General features: G+C 51.4%; 2 protein-coding genes across 13 annotated transcripts in view; one reads left to right on the forward strand and one right to left on the reverse strand.

Annotated features, from left to right (window-relative positions):
• Positions 1-23,491, forward strand: part of TG (thyroglobulin) — a 259,920-nt gene that overhangs the window by 151,298 nt on the left and 85,131 nt on the right. For all 4 annotated transcript variants that reach the window (XM_045049597.1, XM_045049596.1, XM_045049595.1 and 1 more), the window contains one exon: positions 3,149-3,351. In XM_045049597.1, coding sequence (XP_044905532.1) covers positions 3,149-3,351 — 203 coding nt within the window. The remainder of the gene's footprint in view (positions 1-3,148; positions 3,352-23,491) is intronic.
• SLA (Src like adaptor) overlaps positions 11,314-23,491 on the reverse strand; it is a 37,967-nt gene continuing 25,789 nt past the window's right edge. For 8 of the 9 annotated variants that reach the window (XM_045049600.1, XM_045049601.1, XM_045049598.1 and 5 more), the window contains 4 exons: positions 20,828-20,931; positions 18,122-18,253; positions 13,955-14,087; positions 11,314-13,363 (listed from right to left, as the gene is read on the reverse strand). In XM_045049600.1, coding sequence (XP_044905535.1) covers positions 13,153-13,363; positions 13,955-14,087; positions 18,122-18,253; positions 20,828-20,931 — 580 coding nt within the window. In that variant the 3' untranslated portion in view covers positions 11,314-13,152. The remainder of the gene's footprint in view (positions 13,364-13,954; positions 14,088-18,121; positions 18,254-20,827; positions 20,932-23,491) is intronic. The other variant, XM_019823166.3, reaches the window with a different exon arrangement.

Below are 23,491 nucleotides of genomic sequence, written 5' to 3' on the forward strand. Positions count from 1 at the left end.
GCAGCGGGGGCAGGTGCACAGGGGTGGACATCTGCCCACCTCTGTCTCCCTACTGGACTCTATGTGTGGCCAGGGGGAGCCCCTCTCCAGTGTCATGGGGGCACCGCACAGCTCATGTGTGGGCAGGATGAAACCAGGAGGGCCCCCGGTCGGCCACAGCCAGCCAGACTGCAGGGGGATGAACTTGGCCTTGATGGCTGGGCAAGGGTCAGTGTAGGAGAGTGAAGGGAGCCCAGACGGCTTGGACGGGCCAAGGCCATTCTTAGAGGATCTCAAAAGCCAGGAAGATGTTTAGACTTGACGCAGTAGGAGCGAGGGAGTCAGGAGGGCTTTCGAGCACAGAAAGTTCCTTAAAGAGAGCACTTCAATTTTTTTTTTTTAATGAAAATAACACAGTGCCTCGCACATCATTCCAACAAGTGTTTGTTGAGTTGGACTGAGCGTTAGGACAGAGAGTTCTGAGTATGCATCGGGATCTAAGTCCCGACTTTATCTTACGTTTGCTTCTTGCACCAAAGCAAACATTCCCCTGGAGTTTCAGGTTCCTCCTCAGGGAAGGAAGGGGTAGGTGCAGCCTGCCAGAGACCAGCCGGCTCACTGCCCCTGCGTGCGCTGCTGACCCTGTGTGACCTGAGGGCCAGGAACATGCCTGTCTTGCCCCCTCCCCCCCCCACAGAACCAGGCACAGCGCCTCGCACCAGGCAAAGCCCAATTCAGACTGTCTGAAGAGCAGCCCTTGAAGGCCCCCTTCCCCTCTGACTTCCTGGGGGTTTCTAGACCCCACAATGTCAGCACTGTCCTTGGGAAGCTGATCTGTGGGAAGGGAGAGTCAGGGACAGCGGCCCCCAGCCCTTCTACATTGTCACTGGAAACGCAGGCTGCAGGCGTCACTTCCCAGATGTCCGGGACTGCGTCCTCCTCCATTGGCACCTGCTCTCCTGCCCTGCCCAAGACCTCAGAAACAAAGGCATTTGTCCTAACAAGCGGAACGGAAGCGTAATCCAGAAAAGTCATGGTGAGGGCTGTGCTAATGTCTTCACCAAACCCAGAACACAAAATGCATTTGAAGAAATGCTGAGACTATTCCCAGCTGGAAGAGTAACCTGAGCTATTATGTCCCCAGAGCGGGCGTTCTCAGCAGCTTTGTGAGCGCCAGGTTGGCAAATCGGGGTGCACGATTCTTCCGGTTTTCTGTTTGGGACTATGGAGCCTCGCTGGTAGTTTCTTTCTGGATACTGGACCCTGTTGATCATAGCTCTGGTCATTCATTCGCCTGACGTTTACTGAGGACCTGCTGTGTGCCCCTGATTTCAGTGGGGTACACGGTCTAGCAAGGGAGGCAGTACCCAGGGTGACAAGTATCCAGATTAGGGAGCCCTGCTTCACTGGAGGGCTGCCTCTGAATTCACGGCATTGCTAACACTTGAAGGATAGCTGGGCTGGAGGAGGAAGATGAGGAAAGCTGGGGGAAGGCAAGGGCTCTGGGCAGAGGAAACCCCATGTGCCAGGCGCCGGCCTGGAAGAGGGTGACCCCATGTTTGAGCAATTGATAAGAAGCCAGGCCCGGGGAGGAGATGAAGGGGGATGGGGCCCAGGGGACAGACACCCTAGTCCCATGCGTGTTGAATGCACTGGGAGAACTGAGATCATGTCCTAATGGGATGAGATGGGAAATTTTAGATAGGATGGGGAAGTGTGTGTGTGTGTGTGTGTGTGTGTGTGTGTGTGTGTGTGAAAAATTATGCATTTGAAAGAGCACCCAGGGGGTGCCTGGTGGCTCAGTTGGTCAAGTGTCTGACTCAGGTTTCGGCTCAGGTCGTGGTCTCGCAGTTCGTGGGTTCTCCAACCTGCATCGGGCTCTGCGCTGACAGCGTGCGGCCTGCTTGGAATTCTCTCTCCCCCCCGCCCCCCTGCCTCTCTCTGTCCCTCCCCTCTCAAGTGTGCTCTGTCTCTCAAAATAAGTAAATGAAAATTAAAAAAAAATTAGAAGACCACTCGGGATGTGGCACGGAGAATCAGAGGGAGAGACGCACGGATACCTGAGGCCACCGAGAAGCGCCGAGGAGATCGGTGGGGAGAGAGCCTAGAGCATCTGGGGAACAGAAGGGGTCAGGGTGGAGTACAGCAGGTGTCAGGGAGGACTCCAAGGCCATGCAGGAGCAGACCAGGGGGGTGGTGCCGCATTAGAAGGAGGACGTGAGAAATTCCACAAAGGCTACTGGCCGCGTGCTCAGGGCACTTGGAATCGATTCCCTTTGGGACTCAGTGCACTTGAAGTGCCTTCAGCAAGGTAGCCTCCTGGAGACTTGAGGAGCCGGAACCGGGAGGGCACTCTGTGCCCCTGACGCTCCCGAGTCGTCAGCAGGTGGGTGGCGATCGGGGGCATGGGACTCTGGTGGCGTCTTCCGGAGCAAAGTGGGTGACTCTCAGCTCAAGCTAGAAGACGCCGGGTATTTCAGAGGGGTCAGCTGTGTAGACTGACAAGGAGGATCCACTGGGTTCAGAGGATGGCCAGAGGGCATGGGCATGTGATGTGCCAAATGCTGAGGAGAAGAATGTGTTTTTGCTATACTATACGTGTGTGTGTGCATGTGTGCGTGTGTGTGTTTGAATCATGTCATTAGAAAAATAGCGCTGAGCTCTTCAGTAAATAAATACTTACTAAATTCTGTGAAAAGAGAATAGAGAGATCAACTCTGCTGAATGATACTGAAGGGCATGGGAGAAGAGGCAGTAGGAAGGAACTGGATGGAGAACCTCAGCCAGGCCTGGTCCTTGTCAGGGAGGAAGAGGTGTGGAGAGCCACCACAGCGGCCCGAGACGTGGGGCATCCCCTCTGATGTGCCAAGCCAGGTGGTACTCTGAAAGTGCCCTGACTCTAATGTAAACGGCTGCCCTAGCAAGTGCCCTCGCCTACGGCGGGAACGCTGTGGGCCAGAGAAACAGAAGGACAACGTCAGGGTCTCCTACCCAGCAAAGGCTGGATGCTCCCGGTTCTGGAGCCCATGCTGCTCCCTCCATCCTGATCTGTGCGGACAGGAGGCCAGGTCCCCCAGAGGTGCCGTGTGCCTGGCTCAGACACCACCGGGGGTGACTAAAGTCCGGATTGTAAAATCGCAAAGGGTAAAAGGCTTTCCTCTTTCTGCAGGTTCTGGAGAGGTGAGTGGCAACTGGGGGCTGCTGGACCAGCTGGCGGCTCTGACCTGGGTGCAGACCCACATCGCAGTGTTTGGTGGGGACCCTCGACGCGTGACCCTGGCGGCAGACCGTGGTGGAGCCGATGTGGCCGGCATCCACCTTCTAACCACCAGGGCCTCAGACTCCAGACTCTTCCGGAGGGCTGTGCTGATGGTGAGTCCCTTCTTCTGCCTTCAGACTTGTTTTAGACACGGGTGAGGCGAGGGGTCCTCACTTGCCTTTTAAGACCAGTCGACTTCAATTGCTTGGTTTCCTTTATCCATGCTTGCTCTTGGCCATCTTTCCATGTACATGTGATTCCAGGATGCCGAGGAACTCCCCTGACTACTGTCCATCATTCTAAGCCGAGGAAAATTCTAGATGGGAAAGTGTTTCTATTTTGGGAGATTGCCTCAGTAGGGTTTAATGATCTGAACTCTTGAAGACCTCTTTTGCCAATCGACAAACATAAGGGGGTAGACTGTAGGATGAGAAACTTTCTGGTGGAAGGAAAGCTAACGATGAGGGCACAGTTTAGCCAGTATGATGCTCACAACACCCAACAGTATTGCTCACGACTGGAGAGAAGTGGAACAAGAGAATTCTCATCTGCTCCCCAGTGTTGCTTCCCTGACCTTCTCGGGTTTGAACTTAAAATCTTCCCTTGTGCTGTCTGGTTTCTTCAACCGCCCATGCTCCAAATCTCCTGCTGAGATTCCGTTCTGGTGGCATTTCTTTGTGGAGCACTATTGGGTGATTCATTCCCTGTATCTAATCCCTTCTACCTCGTTGTTTCCTTTGCCCGAGGGGTGAGGGGAGGTGGAGACCCCAGAGCTTGCCCCCATGGTGGATCAAGGAGTGGCGGGCAGCTGGGTCAGCAGCCACAGGGTGAGGCATGGAGCTCCCAAGGTTTGGCCAACTGGGTCACTGACTGTTGAATGAAGGCAAAGAATAGAACTCAGTACTCATGGGTCTACTGGGTGGTCCCATGAAGTTCCTGGTAGATGGTGATGATGGTGATGATGGTGATGATGATGATGGTCATAGTGATGGTGATGATGGTGATGATGATGATGGTGGTGACGGTGATGATGATGATGGTGATATAATCATACCGATGATAGTGATATAATGATATCGATCATAACAGTAACTATTATGGAAGAAATAACCTGGTCGATCACAGCATAAGCCCTGACGGTTATTCTGTCATTGATGAGCTTCTAATTTTATGAAGCATCCAATCTGTGCCAGGTGCCATGCTAGGTGCTGGAAATGCCGTGCCAAATAATTCATGTCCTAGTTCTTAGAAGCTTGTAGTTTACTGGGGGGTGGGGGACAGACACTTAAAAAGCGGATATTTAAAAGAGGGCCTTAGGGCAGCTCAGAGAGAAGCCCCCATCCAAGCACAAGGGAGGGGGGGAATGTCCACGGACACTTCCCGGGAGAAGGAATGTCTGAGCAAAATGTGAACACTGTGTAGGCATTGAACCACAGGCAGAGTCCTGACACTAAGGGGCAGCTGGGCTCCTCACGGAGGTCTGCCAGCCCTGGGCTGCAGTGGGGGACAGGGCAGTAATGGAGACTGGGAGGCAGAGAGCAGCTGGACTGCAGTGAGCACCTTGGATGCGAAGGGAGCCATGGAAGGGGTATGTTTGTTTGCTTATTTGGTTTGGTTTCATTTGGCTTGGTTTCCTATTTTAACCATTTTTAACTGTACAATTCAGTGCCATCAAGTACAATCAATTGCAATGTCGTACAGTCATCATATTAATCATTTCCAGAACTTTCCATCATCTCAAACGGAAACTCTGTATATGTTAAACAATAAGCTCCATCCCCCCTGCTCCCCAACCCCTGATAACATCTATTTTGCCTTCTGTCTCTACGAATTTGCCTGTTCTAGGTACCTCACATTAGTGGAATTGTACAAAATTTGGTGTGCGTGCGTGTGTGTGTGTGTGTGTGTGTGTGTCTGGCTTATTTCACTTAGCATAATGCCTCCATAAAGGTTCATCTGTGTTGTAGTTTATATCAGAATTTCCTTCCTTTCTAGGTTGAATAATATTCCATTGTTTGCATATACCGCATTTTGTTCCCGTATTCATCTGTTGGTAGACACTGGGGCTATTTCTGCCTTACTGTGAATAGTGCGGCGATGAACATTGGTGTGCTATCAAAGGGTTTTTCGGCGAGGGGGAAACTCGCTTCCCTTTAGGAAGACATGTCTTAGAGCTGAGTGGAGGATGCATTTAAGAGGGACAGTCCTGAAAGCAGAGAAAGCAATGCTGAGATCATGAAGTAGCCAAATTAAGGCATCAAGACCAATGCCATGGACCTGCTAGCAAATCTAAGGCCATATGACCACACTGCAGCATTGCCCAGCCCTGCTGGGATCCAAACCCTTGATAGGAAGGAGGACAAGAGTGACATCGTTTGGGCCTCAGTGCTGCTGGGTCAACATCATCACCGTCCCCAAGGGGAAGCGGTACCACCTGCTACTTGGTCTCTCTCCTTCAGCCACTGGAGCCTTCCAACATTCCTTGAGGGGCCCATGCTCTGTTTTGCTTCCTAAGGACGTTTCCTCTGCGTGACACACTTTTCTCCCATCTTCCTCTTTGCCCGCTCTGTTTGTCCTTCAGGGAATCCTTTCAGACTTTTCAGCCCAGAACCAGACCCCCTTTGTATGATCTCTGCTGCCTGTACTTCTCTGCACATCATGTGTCACGATATCCCACCAGGAGATAATTATTCCCACTGCCAAATCCGGCCCTCTTGTAAGACGGGAAACCCTGGGAGAGCAGAGGACAGCTGTGCCCTGCTCTTACAGGGCCCCAAGCACCCAACACAGCTGTCTTACAGTAGATGCTCCAGAGTTAATATCCGGGAAGCGAAAGAGCAGAGGACTGGGCACGTGTGTCCAGGGTCTTAGAGGCCAGGCCTCCTCCCTCCCCGCCACCACTTTCTCGTGTCCCTTTGTTCCCGATTTTCCTCGGTCTCTCCCTCCATCTTCGCGGCAGGAGGTCTGAGCCCAAACATCTCTCAATTCCTGGTATTGGAAACAGAACTTCCCGACTTTGAGTTGCTCCTGAAGGGATTTCCTCCGAGCCTTCTCAGCAACCAGACACTCGGTGGGACCTGGAAGACGCCAGAAATACCTTCCAGGAGGCCCAGGAGGCCGAGTTTTCTTTTTGAAAAGTCTGGAGAGTTTAGGTGTTTGGGGGATTTCAAAGACTAATCTGTTTTAGCAAATGGCAGTGTATTTAAAAATAAACTCCATCTGTTTCAGTCATTTAGAAGCAGCTTTTACAACCGCTCCCAGCAGTCTTTGAGATGCATGTGAAATTATTTGGAATCGAGAGAACGAAAATACTTCAATATATTAGCGGCTCTTAGACTTGTTCTTTACCAGCAGATGTTTGGGGGAATGGATGTGAGTTGGTGATATATTCTTGGACAGAATCGCAAGTATTTCTGCAAAGCTTGAGGCTAGAGCTGTTAAAATGGAGAGACAGGCTCCCGTGATAATTAATAACTTTATTGAGCATATTTGGGGCCACAGAGCACCTCCCATGTATTATTTCATAGATTGTTCACATTGGGTGGCACAGGGTCTTTGTATTATTTGCAATCTAGAGGTAAGAAGTCTGAGGCTTAGAGAGGTTTAGTGACTGGCTAAAGAACGCACAGCCGAGAAGGAGCTGCATTAGAGGCTGGCATCTAAAATCTCGTCCTGTGTCTCCCCCAACTATGCAGCGGCTTCTCTAGAAACTTGCGACTCTTTCAGGGTCTTAAGGTGGAAGAGAAAAGAGCCCAGGCCTAGCATCAGAATTGCTTCACTCTTGCATTCTTTACGGATAAAATCCGTATGATTAATTGTCTCCCAATGGCTTGGACGGTTGGCATCACAGTAGGTGTGCAGAATGTTCTGGAGTTCCCGAACTCCAGAAACCCAGGTTCCGCCTCGCCTTGCTAAGCTAGGGCAATGCCAAGAAAAAGCACGTCTGGGGATGCTTCACCTGCCCAGGGCGCCAGGTTGAAGAAGAGAGATGGGTGACGTGTTGCAAACATGAGCTGTGTGGCTCTGATGCCCCGGGCAGTTTTAAGAGAAGACAGAGGAGGTCATGTCCTTTGTGGTATGATTCATAGAGTCCAGGAGAGATTTCCACTGCCCTCCTACAACACTGCCCCAATTCTGCATTCCTCAGTGCGAGTGCCAGGCCCCAGGGATTGGCCCCAAGCTATGTTTTCCTGTCTCCTTTTCTGCTGCGTTCCTGCCTGAGCCCTGCACTCCAGGCTCACCGGTAATCAACATTCCTAGAAAATGCCGTGCCTTCTTCCACGTCTTTCCATCGCTGTTCGTGGTCAGCTCTTCGCGGCCAGTATGTCTGCTTCTCCACCTAAGGAGTCACTTCCTTCTTCGAGGCTTGGCTGAAACGGGGCCGCGGAGCCTCTTCTCCATCTCTTAAAACAGAATGACTCTCGCTTTGGTGAAGAGACTTCTATTTGGCAATTTTTAGGAACACCGCCTTGTCCTACCTGCTGGTTAGTCTTCTAACGTATCTATTCCCATGCTGCTGTGACTGAGTGCTTAACTGGGAGCGTGAAATTTTCCTCTTAGAACTTCCTTAGCACTTAGCACAGCCCTGGGCAGAAGAGGGTACCGAAGCGCAGGCCGAGTTCTGTTAAGCTGGTGGAGGGGCCCAACCACTGCTTTCTCCTGTTTTCACACAAACCTCCTCGTTCAAGCTCGTTCTCCTCCGTTTCTCTTAGTCAAAATGGACTGAGGGGCGCCTGGGTGGCTCAGTTGGGTAAACATCCGACTTTGGCTCAGGTTATGATCTCACAGTCTGTGGGTTTGAGCCCCACGTCAGGCTCTGTGCCGACAGCTCGGAGCCTGGAACCTGCTTTAGATTCTGTGTCTCCCTCTCTCTCTGCCCTTCCCCCACTCATGCTCTGTCTCTCTCTCTCTCTCTCTCTCAAAAATAAATAAACATTAAAAAAAATTGACTGAGCTATTCATGGGCTCCAGTGCTCTCATCTATATTTTGGAATAAGTTTATTGATTGTCTTTCAATAGTCTTGATGGGAATTTGAATGTATTTTCATGGAATTTTTCAGTTAATTCAAAAAATGTCTATGGTTTTATAATGTTAAATCTTGCATCCATGAATCAGGTTGCCACCATTACCACAACAGGATTTTTGTCTCCTTACGTCTTTTCGCAGAGTTTTGAACTTCTGTCCACAGAAGCGTTGTGAAGTCGTGGTGGGCAAGTCCCTACCTATATTCTCGTTGGGTTGGTGTTGTGAACGGTGTCGTATTTTTTATTGTACTTCCCGGTGGTCAATCCTGGCATCGGGGAGTAGAGTTGGCCCTGAATTTGCTGAGCCTTCTTACCACTTCCATTGCTTGATCTGTTGGCTCCACTGGATTTTCTATGACATTATTTCATTATCTGTAAATGTAGGCAGGTCAACTTTGAACAAAAATGCTCAGCTGCTCTAGCGAAGAGACTCAACACTTAAGGACCTTAAATAACAAATATGTTTTCTTTTGTTTTGTTTTACTTTATCGTAGTATTTACCAAGGTGTCTCCCGATCTCTCGGGACATGTGTTCCTTCTAGGTGTTTCTCTGCCATCTGGGGGCCTTGTTCCCATTGGCAGGGCCATGTCTGGGCAGCTCAGACATCCAGGCAGGGGCAGAGGGGTGGGGGCCGCCCTGACTGGCTGTGGGAGGGGGCGGGACCCCCTCCCTTCCCCCACAGAGACCCCCTACATGCAGCCCTGCGGCTGACTGGCTTTTCTTCTTCTTTGACATGATCTTTCTTGCTCCTGTTCATCTTTGACACATTCATCTGACCATTTAAACAAGGTTTTGCTCTGGATCTTGTTGACAACTGTATCACTAGAACTTTCGTTTCACCCACGTTTACCTTTGTCATCTTTTAGTTGCTCCTTGTTTCCACGACAACCAGTTGTTCTTTTAGCTTCTTGGGTGGAAATCCAACCTCATTACTGTTCATTCTTCGTTTTCTGATCAGTGGATTTCAAGCCATAAATGTGCCTCCTACTATTGTATCGCTTAAGCCCTGGGGAGTTTGAGAAGTAGGAACATGCCCTGTATTTCTAAGTCTTTTATTATTTCTTGTGTTGTGTTCTTCTTAACCCAAGGGGTATCTCCTCTTTCCCCCCTCCTGTAAACGCTTGTTTAGATTTGTAAGATTTTTACCCATCCCTTTGCAAATCGATTTTTAATGTTGTTTCATTATTATCATGGAGCATGAGTCAGTGAAAGCCGACTCTGAAATTTATTAGGACTTCCTCTGTGACCTAATGTGCTCCTCATTTGTTGATAGGAAAGTTGTATAGTGTTATCGAAACCTGCTATTTACCTATCTACTTATCTTTGCTTGATTGCTCAGTTTCTGAGAGTTGTGTGTTTAAACCTCCACATAAAATGATTCCTTTATCTATGTGTCCCTACAATAGTTGCCTAATATATTTGGAAACCGTATCGTTAGATTAACACAGGTTCAGTCACGATAGCTTCTTAATGTATCATTCCTTTTGTAACGTCTCTCTTTGCCCTTAGACAATTTATTTTCGCCTTAAATTCCGTTTTGCCTCAAAATTCAACACTTTCCCTTTGTTCATTTCCATACGCAAAATTTTCCATCCCTTTATTTCAAGTTCTGCATTCTTTTGTTTTCACTATGTGTCAAGTAGGTGATACAACCCCAAAATTTTTTTTTTCAACGTTTATTTATTTTTGGGACAGAGAGAGACAGAGCATGAACGGGGGAGGAGCAGAGAGAGAGGGTGACACAGAATCGGAAACAGGCTCCAGGCTCCGAGCCATCAGCCCAGAGCCTGACGCGGGGCTCGAACTCACGGACCGCGAGATCATGACCTGGCTGAAGTCGGACGCTTAACCGACTGCACCACCCAGGCGCCCCTACAACCCCAAAATTTTAAGTACATATGAATTTATTTATTTTAAGTTTATTTATTTATGTTGAGAGGGAGCGAGCAGGGGAGGGGCAGAGAGGGAGAGAGAGAATCCCGAGCAGGCTCCGCACCACCAGCACAGAGCTTGACACGGGGCTCAAACCCACGAACCGTGAGATCATGACCTGAGCTGAAATCAAGAGTTGGACACTTAACCAGTTGAGCACACCCCACACCACCAGACTTTGAAAAATGTATTCTCTTCACAGTGACCAGTATGCTCTTTAAAACACGTGGGTGACACCATAGCACTCCCCTAACTAGATGGTTCCATCGGCTTTGCATTTCTCCTAGAATAGACCCTAACCCCCTATGCTCCCGTCCGGGGTTCTGCGGGACCCGCCTCCCTCCTAGCAGCCCTCTTCCCCACACTCCAGCTCACTCAGCGCAGTCACCCGGGACCTTCTTCCAGTTCCTTCCACGTGTGTAGCCTTGCCCCTGCCTGCAAGGGGCACCTTGCTATCTCTGCTGCCTTGTTTTCCTCCTGGACATTTGCATGGCTGTTTGCTGTGCATCCTTCAGGCCTCGGCTCAAACGGGAGCATGGCCTTTCCTAACCATCCTTGTAAACGATCCCTCCCCCCCTCCCCCCCTCCCCCTCTCCCACGCCTACACACACTCTGTGCTGCTTTCTGCACTGCACTCCTCACGGTTAGGAAGTTTCTTGTTTATTGATGATCTCACTCTCTGTGATATCAGAGTCCTCATCTGGTTCTCACCGCTACAGCCCAATCGCCCAGAGCAGTATCTGGTGTTTAATAGGTTTCAAAAAACAAAATTTTGTAGAAATAAATTCTTAGAAGAACAAAAAAGCAGAGATCTCGAAAGTGACTCGCAGACGTAATGTAGTGAAGGCAGAATGTTCATAACAATCGCTAAGAAGTTGTTCTCTCCCCCGGCCCCCTGTGTCCACCTTCGAGTTTGATAAGACACCCTCAAAATTCACAAAATCCGTTTTTTTTAAGGCTGCACTTCCAGAGAAAGCTGAGCTGCTAACCGGCGTGTTTCCTCTTGATGTTCCTTGCTTTCCTCTCTCTCTGATGGCGAGTTAATTTGAACATTCAAAATCCAAAGAAGCTTCCAAAGGAACCACCCATCCACCTTGCCCAAGAAGCTCTCACCACATCCCAAGGGTTAAATATTTATTAGGTATATTTTAATCAGAAATAAATACATGATTTAGCAAAGTGTAATGCTTGCCACTTAGAAACACCTCTGAGTGCTCCCCTAAAGTTCCCAGCACACTAGTCACAACGGAAAACGACGCCTAAGACACCGTCCAAACATCTGGCGTTTGCAAGGTCCCCCTGCCTCGGGCTAGAAGTCAGCATCCACAGTGTTACATTCACTTCCCATACATCGGCTGGTCCCTTTGCAACAGCCTTTAGGGATTGTTGGGGAAACCGTAAATGTCTTCTTGTATAAACACACGAGAGTCTGATGATACAGAAAATCACATAAATGCATATACACATATCACTAGCACAGTGATCACAGATCTAAGGAATGCGTGTGGTGAACAGATTTCTCGTATCAGTCAGCGAGGGGTATCTCAAGCGCCCCTCCTCCCCCTGACCCCTTTGCAACAGGGGAGAATGAGTCACGGGTGTCTCTGCGGACCCCTTCCTAACAGGATCCGGCTGGGCAGCCTAGAGATAAAGACTTCTCCTTTTCTAGAACTTTACTGGGCTTTCTCTCTCATCTCTTAAAATTAGTATGACAGCATTAAAGCCACTCTGACTCCCTTCTTTCCTGGAGCTCAGCAGTTTTATTCATGCGGCTGCCAGACCCTTTTGAGAATAAAATACTGGAGGAATTAATTCTTTAGAATTAATCAGTTTCCTTTTTTTTTTTTTTTCCTCCGAAGAAGCCGATCATTCTCACCTACTCAATCCAGCTGAACTCATACTCTGTGAAGTCCAACTGAGACGTGAGCTCATGGGACACCCTTACCTGATCCGGTTTCCCCACCCCCGAGCCATGAGCTGATTTCCTTTTTATACCCCTCTTTCACGATATTGGTTTGTACACTTTTTTCCCTGTCTACACTGAGTGCCTCCGCTGATCCTTCCTTCCTTCCTTCTTCCCTTCCTTCCTTCCTTCCTTCCTTTCTCTGACATGGGACTCAACACAGTGCCTCTTCAGGCAATCATGAGTGAATAACTGATGCATTATTACTGGTGAGAATCTCAGCGGGTCGGAGAAGCCCTTCCTGTGCTGCAGAACCATGGCTGGGGACACCACGAGTTTGCCCTGTTCCAGGGCTACCCTCACACTTCCCTGCAGGCGGCCTCCCTCTCTCCCACCTGCCCTCTGCAGAAGCAGGGAGGCCATCCGACTTCTGTACATGAGGCTCTGACACCAGGAGACCAACAGGACCTCCTGCTTCAGGGATAATAGGGAAGATTAACGTGTTTAGTGTCACCGAATTCCCTTAAAAAGAGGGGAGCTGCATACCAGCGGTCCGGTTATGGTTGGGTTAGAAAAGTTGAACGCAGGAGACCAACTTGCAAACCTAGACTGGCCAGGCCACGGCTTTCAGCTCATCTCCTTCTCAGGCCTTCGTCATGGAGAAGTTATCTCTGAGGAGCTCAGAGTGTGACCATCTGGACAGTTTGTTCGAGGACAGTCTTGGGCCCTTTCTTGTAAGATAATGTCTTTATCTTTCCCACAAACACAATAAGCACACACAAATGCGCAGGCTCTTCCGAAGTGTTGCCAGATCACATCCTGATTCGGCGACGTTTCGCCGACGCCTCAGTACTGATCAGACGCCAGGGAGGGGCTCCCTTGGTCGTGATGTGGCTAGAGAAGATGTGAGTTCGAGTCTCCAGGTGCCTTCTCGTGGCTTCTGGAAGGTGTGCGGTTCCCCAGGGACCAGGGACCCGGGCCTCTCTGCCAGATTCCAGATGACGGTTCAAACCTCCGTTATTTGGGGCACACACCACGGTGTCTGTTCTGAGGCTAGTCTTCAAAATACGGCGGCGAGAAGAGCGAGCTCTTCCTCTTACTGCCGCTGTATATCAAGGACATGCTTTTCTTCTTTCGGTCAAAGGACGTGCTGTCATCGCTGGTCAGGGACAGGTAGGAAGCGATGCTTTCTCGAAGGCCGTAGCTGAAAAGGGACTCATCCACGCCAAGCGAGTTCCTGGCTCCCTCGGGGTCGTCTTGCAGTCTGCGAGTGGGAAGGACGGTGGCAGAGGAAGGGAAAAAAGGGAGGGACATAGGACGAGGGAACACAAGAAAATGAGAGAAGAAAAAAAAAGGGCTGGTTAACATTGCTCTAATTTATTGTTCTAATTCTGCTTCTTACATTTGTGGCTGTGTGAACTTGGAGAAATCACGTAACCTCTCTGAACCGCCATTTGCTTGGATGGCTACACCTCTCAACTGCAAGTTTGAATGAATATTTCTTTATGATATTTACAAGGAAGAGCAGTTTTATTCCTCTCCCAGGCAGTTCTGATCTCTGATTTTCCTTGAATTTGCCAGTGGAATGTCTGGATCGGTGTTTGATTAAGATAGCTCACCAATTCCCAACGACAGATATCCCTTAAAAGGTGATCGCTGTGAGGCCACAAGCTGGGTCTGCCTCCCAGGGGGCAGTGGGGTTCTATGGGTGTGCACCTGCTCAGAGCACCCACCCTCCGCTTTCCACAGGGCTGGCTCTAGCTTGCCCTATTTTCAGCGGTGTGGCTCACACACTGGTCTGGGGTTCATACATTCATGTGGGACACACACACACACACACACGTAGACACCCCACCTGGCTACCCTTTTCCAGTCAAACGTCTTCTGGCGCAAGGTGACAGGCGAGTCGGGGGCCCTCACTGCCGGGGCGGCCGTGCTCTGAGTGAGGCAGGGTGTGGTCAGCACACAGCACAGACCGTCAGCCACCTCTGAGGAGAGAGGCAGACGCCTGGTCAGTGACTCCGGGATGCCCCAGCCAGCCTGGGATGCGGGACCCATCCAGTACAGTGCCCGAGTTCACATGGGGAAACTGAGGCCAACATAGGAAAGAGGCGTGGCAGGGCGGAGAGTCACGCGCCCACCTGAGTGTGTGAGAAATGCCAACACGCCCTGAGTACGCATTGGGCTCAGCTGGGTGCAGGTGGGGCATTAAGATTAGGATCCAACATCAACTCAGCTGGGGTTTGGATTTCAGCTTCGCCCCTGTTAGCGAATCCCCTTGAACCTCTCCGAGCCTCAGTTTCCTTGACTGTGCACTGAGAGGAACAGGCTAACAAGTGAGAACAGCTCAGGCATGGCTCCATCAACCGCAGGGTGTCCAATGCCTGTCCCCGAAGCCTGCAGAATGGCGCGTCCTCCTGGCCAAGCAGCTCATCCGTGGGCAGGACGTCGGGAAAATAAAAGACATGTGGAAAGAAGACAGGAAGGAAAGGGGAGAGAGTAGGAGGGAGGGGGCAGGGGAGGGAGGGGAGGAAGTAAAAAACAGAACAAAAAAAGAAAAGACGCAGGAATAAAGGAGGAAGAAGACAAAGATAAGGGCAAACAAGGGAAAGCGGAAAAAGGGAAAAAATGAAGAGAAATCTCTCTTCCCTAGCCTGGATACACATGCACAGAGGATGAGGAGGTGAGGGAGACTGAGCCAGACATAAAGGCTGGGGCCACCCAGTGCCAGTAGACGGCACCGGTGGGGGTGTGAGAGGTTAACACTGAGGGCGAGCCAGAATCCGGGCCAAGAGAAAAAGCACCGAGGCTCCCAAGCACACGCAGCCCAAGCCCGGCGCTGAGCTGGCCTGAGCGCTTCATTTCAGCCAGCAGCACGTCAGCTCTGAGCAGTCAGTACCCTTACACCCACTTCCAGAAGGAGGAAGCTGTGAACCCTGGGGTCAAGTCACTTGCTCAAGGTCACAGGAATGCGGTCGGAACCTGCCTCGTGGACTCAGAACCAGGCACTTGTTCCAAAGGCAACTCCTTACCTCTGCAGTGGAGGAGAGAGAAGTCCCACGTGCATCTGGGGTCTGGACACACCTTATTCTCTCCACTCCGCAGAAGTTTCCAGAATGCTCACTCCTCTCCCACCCTTGGGCTCCCAATGACTCTACTACGTTCAAGGGTCCCCCTTTTCAGCCCCTCGTTTCCCTGGCCATATTTGGGAACTTGTGTCCTGCTCCATCTGCCCTCTCAGTCACCACCAGGCACCAGATCCTTTGGGGCCAGACATCCCACGCTCCTGGTTTTGTTTTTGGCCCTAACAACAATCTTCCAAGAGGCAGTGCAGTCCCCATTTTATAGATGAAGAAACCGAGGCTTCACGATGTTAACACATTTACAAACAGCACCAGGTAATAAATAAGCGTCTCTAGATACACTCTGGTGGGAGGTCAACTTGGCCACATTGTGTCCACCATGGGGCACCCAGGGGCACAGAAAGTATTTCGGCCATTGGCAGCAGTGGGCTGATGCGTGTGAACCACGGACCGATGCAGCGAGCAGGGGCACATTTCTGGAAGGCATTGCTCCTGTAACCAGAGCAAGCACCTTGAGCGCCCTCGCCCTGGAAGCCTCGTGGGTCTCCCAGGGTGTAACATCGTTGCTGGGGCAGCCTCCTTTCCGTGTTTGCTTTTGTCTATGCAAAACTTATGGTCTCCCCACCTCTCGGATGATTGTTATTAAAAGCCAAATACCACAACCAACCTTTACTCATAATCAGTAAAAGTTGACCATCTCCAGGACTCCCTTCCTCTTTCATTTTTAGCTAAGCTGCTAGGTTTCCAGGTATCACAGAATTAACATTTGGTATCAGTTATTTTGAATCTGCCCCGCTGCGGGCTGTGATGGACACATTACATTATTGCAGGGCACCCATTATATGAACAGTCATCGCACCCACCTGCAAGGGAACTGTTTCCATCCACCTTCCATGGCCCGGGAGAGGTGGAGTCTCTGCCCAAGGTCTCACAGTGCCCAGATTGCAGCTTGGGCCTGTGTCTCCCAAGAGGCCATTCTCCTCCATGCTCCACCTTCTCCTCCATGCCCCGCCCTTCCCCATGCCCCGCCTTCTCCTCCATGCCCCGCCCTTCCCCATGCCCCGCCTTCTCCTCCATGCCCCACCCTTCTCCATGCTCTGCCTTCTCCATGCCCCACCTTCTCCATGCCTCGCCCATCTCCATGCCCCGCCCTTCTCCATGCCCTGCCCTTCCCCTCCATGCCCCACCTTCTCCTCCATGCCCCACCTTCTCCTCCATGCCCCACCCTTCTCCATGCCCCGCCTTCTCCATGCCCCGCCCTTCTCCTCCATGCCCTGTCCTTCTCCATGCCTCACCTTCTCCATGCCCCACCTTCTATTCCATGCCCCACCCTTCTACATGCCCCACCTTCTCCATGCCTCACCTTCTCCATGCCCCACCTTCTCCCCCATGCCCCGCCTTCTCCATGCCCTGCCCTTCTCCATGCCCCACCTTCTCTTCCATGCCCCACCCTTCTACATGCCCCACCTTCTCCATGCCCCACCTTCTCCGTGCCCTGCCCTTCTCCATGCCCCACCCTTCTCCATACCTCACCTTTCTCCTCCATGCCCCGCCCTTCTCCATGCCCCACCTTCTCCATGCCCCGCCTTCTCCCCCATGCCCCGCCTTCTCCCCCATGCCCCACCTTCTCTTCCATGCCCCACCCTTCTACATGCCCCACCTTCTCCGTGCCCTGCCCTTCTCCATGCCCCACCCTTCTCCATACCTCACCCTTCTCCTCCATGCCCCGCCCTTCTCCATGCCCTGCCCTTCTCCATGCCCTGCCCTTCTCACTGGTCTTGTGTGATAACCCAGGCCTTGTGGGCTCCTCTAACCTTGGAATGCCCTTCAAGACCCACAGCCTACAGAATGCTAGCAAAGATACCCAGGGGTGTGAGGTCCGGAACCCAGATGTGGGAACACGCATATGGAGTGAGGGTAACTTCTTTCTTCCTCCCTCCGATAGGCAGGGGAAGGGGGGTGGGGAGGAGGAGGAGGAGACGCCCTGGCTGAGGAACAGAGCAGCGGCCCGCTTATAGGTCAGGCCCTCTCCTCAGTGTTTTCCCCGCGCTCCCGCCGACGATTTGTCACAACATCCCAAGGAGTAGGGACCTTACGTGGAGAAGAAAATGAGGTACGGAGGTGAGCAACCAGCCCAGGCTGCCCAGAAGATCTGGGATGTGAACACGGAGGTTCTGGAGAGAACTTTTTACCATTTCTCCCTTTTCCGTGTAAAATGTCACCTCCTGGCATTCTGGCCTTTCACAGTCTACCTCTGAACTCTTCTGACTACTCTTACCCATCACCTCCATCAAAACCTGTCCTGCTTCTGCCATCGTGGAGGGGACGCTCCCCATCCTGGCCAGCGTGGAACACTAGGACCTCTCTCCTGGGCCCGGGAAGCATGTCCGAATGAACAAAGCTCAGCCCTGCTTTGAAGAGCTTTCTGGGAAACCCACACTAGGACACCGTTCACTGGGTCGCAAGGCAGAATGACCCAGTTCTAGGGAATCGCCGAAGGCAGGCGGACAGTCCTGTAAACGCGTATCAAAGGAGGTGGCTTCCTATTGGTTTGAAGGCTAAGGAAGATTTGGCCAGACAGAAAGAGGGAGCAAAGCACCGGGGGCCCGTAAACATGTGGTCCACTTCAGGAAGTGCCAGCTGTCTGTGGTTGCAAATATTGGGGCAGGCTAATTCTCTTCATCTGCAGGTAGAAGGAAGGTGGGGTTGAGATTAGCTGCGTTTTACCACTTACGCAGCATTCACAGGCAGCCTGTTTTAGTGTGAAATTAACGGTCTGCATTAACAAGAACAGAGGGCGTTGAGAAAGCGGGGTGACAGCAAAGTCGATCACCTGGCAGGTATCGGTGACCCGTGCACATCCCAGACACAGGCACCGCAGGGCAGTTAGCAAAGGGGGGGGGGTATTCCCTGATCCGTCCCGACGGGGTGTTTCTTACCAGAATAGTGATTCACCAGGTCCTCCAGGCACTGGAAGGTGAGCCTCGGGGAGATGTAATACCAGTTGTTCGGAAGGCGGAAGATGCGGTAATGCTTCACCTGCCTGTGTCTCACCGAGAGGGAATAAAAACCTGCCGGAAATGGAGGACAGGTCAGAGACGTCCCACATGTCCCCGCTGAGGGCGATCCGCCGAAGAGCCCCCCACCACGGTGGCGGAGAGACTTTCTCAACCTTGTGATACAGCCAGAGTACCCGGACGTGCAGTCCCGGATTTGGAGGAGCAGACGCCAGAACCCCACCTTTGGGGACGTAGCTCACTGTGCAGAGACCACGGGAGCCTGCTCCTTTAGCAGCCACACTGCAAACAGGTTTTCAGGGGCACCTGCTTAGTCTTTGTGAGGTTAGCATTCGGGGTGCTCCCACGTCCTTTTCTGGAAATTACACGATCCGAGCTGGGTTGTGCCCTGCAGGTCAGGATCCGTAGCTGTTCTCAAGCCCTTCCCAGGCGCACAGCGTTTCCCTCCCTGTCCCATCAAGGCGAGTATGTCATACCACTTCCCGGTCCCTACTCCCTCTTGGTTCTGCCTTATGCTCAGCTTTCTCAGAAATTTGGAATAAGCGGCAGTTGAGACTTTTTCTGGGTAGTCTTAAGAAATAATGTGAAACGTGCTGTTTTTCCTTAAGTGTGGGTTAGTCAAGTAGAACTTCGGGTGAGCGCCTTCACCTCTCTTTGCCTTGATTTCCCCAAGCGGAAAGACTGGGGCCTAGGTCATGTTTGAGAGTCCCTTCTGCTCCGTCTTCTGGGTCTCAGGAGTGAAAATGTTCATGACGCAGTGAGAGGAGGAGGTTACTAGCATTTACTGACTCTTTGCTGTCTGTACATGCTGCTTGGGGGCTAAGCTATTTCCAAACAATACTCTCTGTCGGTTTTTAGAAAGATCGGGATGTGTCGCCGCCCGATATTTTTTATAGATGGAGAAGTGAGGCTCAGAGCCCCTAAGTGCTATGGCCAGAGGCACGCGGCCTGGAAACGGCAGCTCCGGGGTCTGACCCTTGTCCTGAACGGGCTTCCTCGAACATTCGGATGGGCGTTCCTCTCTCTGCCCCAGGTCTGCCCTCTGAAGCCCAACATGTGTCTTCCTGTAACGAAGACAGGAACTAGAAGTATGGTGAGCGGGTCAAAGGTGGCAGGTGGAAAATGATCAGAACTTTGCATACCCAGCCCCCGCCCCCACCCCAGCCCCAGCCCGGGCTCGGCTGAAGCTCTGCCTGATAGCGTCTTTATTTTTAGATCAACCCTGGCACCCCAAACTGGACTCTTCCCTCGCTTGGCCACGCCTGCTTACAAGTTCCATGTGAGTCTGGGTCTCCTGCCTCCGGGGACCGCCAGGACACGCACAGGAAGTTTGGTTTCTGCTTTTTCATCTTGTTTTCCCCCAGCACCCTCGAGGTTTTGAGACAAAAGTTGTTCTTGAATTTTTTTTTTTTTTAATCATGTGTATATGGTCCATGCTTCTCTAAAGTCAGGCTGATGCTCATTTTAGTGAAAGGTCCCAGCACCCAGCCGCGCTGGCCTTTCATAGGTACGTGGGAAATAGGCTCAGATACCGCGTTTTCTCTTCTTTGGTTGTGACTATACAAGAAACAGGCTAAGAACCTGTGAACATGTCTTCTGTTTTGAAAAAGGTGTTATTTTTAGTATGGGGAAGCCCTAGCTGTTAAGTGTTTTGTTCCTGTGAGTTAAAGTGCTTACTACCTCCCGGGCTCCGTGCTAAGCACCTTCCTAGTGTTAATCCCACGTTATAGGAAAGGGTTAGCGAGACAGGTGCCTTCCCAGGAATTCTTACAGCCAAACCTGGAGCTCAGAGCCCGTCTCTGAACCATGACCAAGAGCGCCGCTATTTTGTTTCCACTGAATTTCTTTTGTTTTAAATGCTTATTTCTTTATGTTGAGAGAGAGAGGGAGGGGCAGAGAGAGAGAGAGAGGGAGAGGGGGAGAGTGAATCCCAGGCGGGCTTCATGCTGCCATGGAACCATGTCTCATGGTTCATGAGATCGTGACCTGAGCCGAAACCAAGAGTCAGATGCTTAACTGACTGAGCCACCCAGGCGCCCCTTGCTGAATTTCTTAACATGTGGGCCGTAAGGAAGTTGTAACAGTAACAATCATAGCCAGTGTGTGCGAGTAAGCATCTGCCTGTCCTGATTCTCTAAGCTCATCGGAGGGCACAGTGCGAACCAGTATTGAATGAAGGTCTCCTGTGTAGCAAGATTATTTTCGAGTGGCACCGTCGAGGAGAATGCTGCCATGGCAGAAGTAAATGCCCCGCTCAAGGCCCAGAGCTTGAGAGCACAGGCCAGGCCCAGGTGGAAGCCTGCTCGCTCTGGCCCGGGGCTGCCTACACCCGTGTCGGCTTTCCTTCCCAGGCGATGGGGACATTTCCCAGCGGAAGCCTGCGGAGCTCACTGAGTCTGGCCGGTGGCCCCTCCCGGCCAGGTCTCGGCCACCTGCCTCTAGGCTTCCCAATGCTGACGCTGACGCTGGCCTCCCCAGGGGCTGTGTGGGCTGCAGGGAGCTCAGCCCCATCGGACGGGCTTGCGTGCGCCCTGGGAGGCGGGAAGATGAGCCGGGGCCCGAGTCAGCCGGGAACAAAACGTGCCCCTGTCAGCCCTCGCGTGGCAAGAGGAGTCAGAGACGCCTCACCTTTTTTGGTCTCACTCTCTCGGATCATGAAGGAGCCCATCTTCGTGTCCGGCAGCAACAGAAGTTCCTCCGCCTTGTCCCTGCCCAGCCCTTCAAACAGCCATCTGGGGAGGAGAAAGACGGTGTGAGGGTCCTGAGCACGCCCCCTCCCCCCCTGCCCGCCACACAGGCAGGTGGTACCAAAATTAAGAGCAAGTTCAAGTTCATACAAAACTGTTGGGATTGAAAAGAGGAGGGCGATGGACTCTTTGTTCATTCTTTCCTTTCTTCCTTCCTTCATACTTTTATTTTTTTAATGTTTGTTCAGTTATTTTGAGGAGAGACAGAACCAGCAGGGGAGGGTCAGAGAGAAAGGGAGAGAGAATCCCAAGCAGTCTCTGCACTGTTAGCACAGAACCCGACGTGGGGCTCGAACCCACGAGCTCTGAGATCATGACCTGAGCCGAAATCAGGAGTCGGGTGCTTAACCGATGGAGCCACCCAGGGACCCCCCATTCATACTTTTAATCTTTCACATAAAATTCCCGAGTGCCCACTGCACAGCAGGTATTACACTGGACAATGAGGGCACAAGGCAATGAGGGTCTTTCTCATCCTGTTCTCGAATGCCAGCTGGACTGGGCCCGGTCTGTATCATATAACATACAAGCATTCCCAAACATGATAAGGTACCTGTCCCTTGTACCGTAATGACCCTGCCCCTCCCTCACCACCCCACGAGGGCAGGGACCCTGCCTGTTTTGGCTTTGTCTTTGTGTCCGCATTTTCAAGCCTGGTTTGTATTTGTGAGTGTATAAGTGGGCACAAGAAAGAAAGAAAGATGCCTAGTCCCACCAATTTCACAAGCCCCCCCCCCCCACCTCGCCAGGCATTCATTACATTTCCCTGCTGCCTTCCCTCGTCCCACATGTTTTAAACGAAGTTGTCATCGCACTCCTGTACATTGACATGGGTTTCTTGCTTTTTTTTTTTTTTTTTTTTTTTGTTGCTCACCACTAAAAAATTGTAAAAATCTAAAAAATAAAGCAGTTGTAGTACCGTGATCCGGCTTTCCAATGGAATGTTCAAGAGCCAGTGCCCTTGAATACGCATGGAAGAAGAAAATGCTTTGTTAGCACTTGGCCGGGGCGAACTGAGAAACAGTTATGCATCCTTTTTAACAGTTTCCGTATTTCAGGGAGTGAACCTTGGCTTATTTAATCCCCAGGTCTGAATTAGCGCTTGCTGGGACATATTCACTATGTTGTCTCCTGTGGCATCCCCAGACCACGCAGACGGGTCGCTGGAGCTCTGTGGCTGGGAGAAGACCACAGCCTGATAATCGGATGCTGTTTATTTATGTCCTGGCCTCCAAGGACGATCTGTGAATATCCTGATTCGGCCTGAGGTTTCAACTGCCCCCTTAGTTTTGCACCATGCATGGTGTGTGTTAATTAATTTAGTGTCTTGACAGACATTCATCCTCCCAAATCCTTAGGTGAAAGTCCACTCATAAGAACGAACACACTAAAATCCACAGCGATAGCCACGTGTGGATACTAATTATGGGCATGTTAAGCGCGTGAAATCTGATCCTCATCTGAACCCCCTAAGACAGGTAGCTTTGTCTCCCCTTCACTGATGAGGATGCTGAGGGTCAGAGTGAGCAAGTAATTGGTCCAAGTTACCCGATGTCCGCAAGTGGTAAAGCTAGAATCGCAAGGCACTCTCCTGGGACGTCGCATTCCATAACCATTCTGTAGCGCCTCTCTCCCGGTTCTGTGTGTTCAAGACATTTATTGCCTCTGCCAGTTGGAAGCTTCCTAGGGCCGCGATCACATCTTACTCAGCTGGGTTCTTCAGCACCCGAGCCTCTGCCAGCACACATCTTCAGCGTGCGGGTGATGATCCAGGTTTGCTAAATGAATCAATGGGTCAGTGGACGCACGGCTGACGTGGGGGAGTTTACGTGACTGACTCTTTCAGAACGTGGCTGCCAAAGCAGCGACTGCCCCACTTCTGCTCCCCTCCATCATCCTAAGCTCAGAAATGGCATCTGGTACTTATCCTCAAAATCCATCATCCTGCGATTAAATGCGTGGGGTTGCACGTTCTTCAGAATATTCAAGCCGTTATCTCTGCTTCACCAGGTGAGCATGGAAAGCTGTTATTTCTGGTTCCCTCCAAAAAAAAAAAAATGATGCTTTCTTCCTTCTTTCTTTCCTGGATGCCAAGGTCTGGCCTTGGTAGCTTGACAAAGGAGGTGACTGTGGCTCCAGGAGGCAAAGTAACTTTTCCCTGGGTCTCGTGGGAGACTCCTACCCCGGAAGTCAGTCGCTGAGCTAGGCACACTCCAGCCCAGGAGTGCCGGCCTCCAAAGCTCCCTGTCGTGCTGCAAGGCCTCCCTGCCCAACCGCAGGGGAAAGCCCAGGCTCTCCATGCCTGATGGTTTAGAGTTTCTCCTTTTCTGCTTGGCTTCGCCATTTGCCAGGTTCGGTACGTTAAGCATTTCGGGCCGTAAGCGTTCTCTGTGTTCTGGATGGGATTTGATAAGAATATAGCTAATACGTACCGAGCACTTACCGTAATGCCAGGCATCCTTCCAAGAGCGATCCACGTATGACCCGACCTCACTGTCCTAACAGCCCTGCGCTTTGGTCTTCTTGTGCATTACAGTCCCTGTCG

The sequence above is a fragment of the Felis catus genome, chromosome F2, assembly GCF_018350175.1.
Source record: "Felis catus isolate Fca126 chromosome F2, F.catus_Fca126_mat1.0, whole genome shotgun sequence".
Taxonomy (NCBI): domain Eukaryota; kingdom Metazoa; phylum Chordata; class Mammalia; order Carnivora; family Felidae; genus Felis; species Felis catus.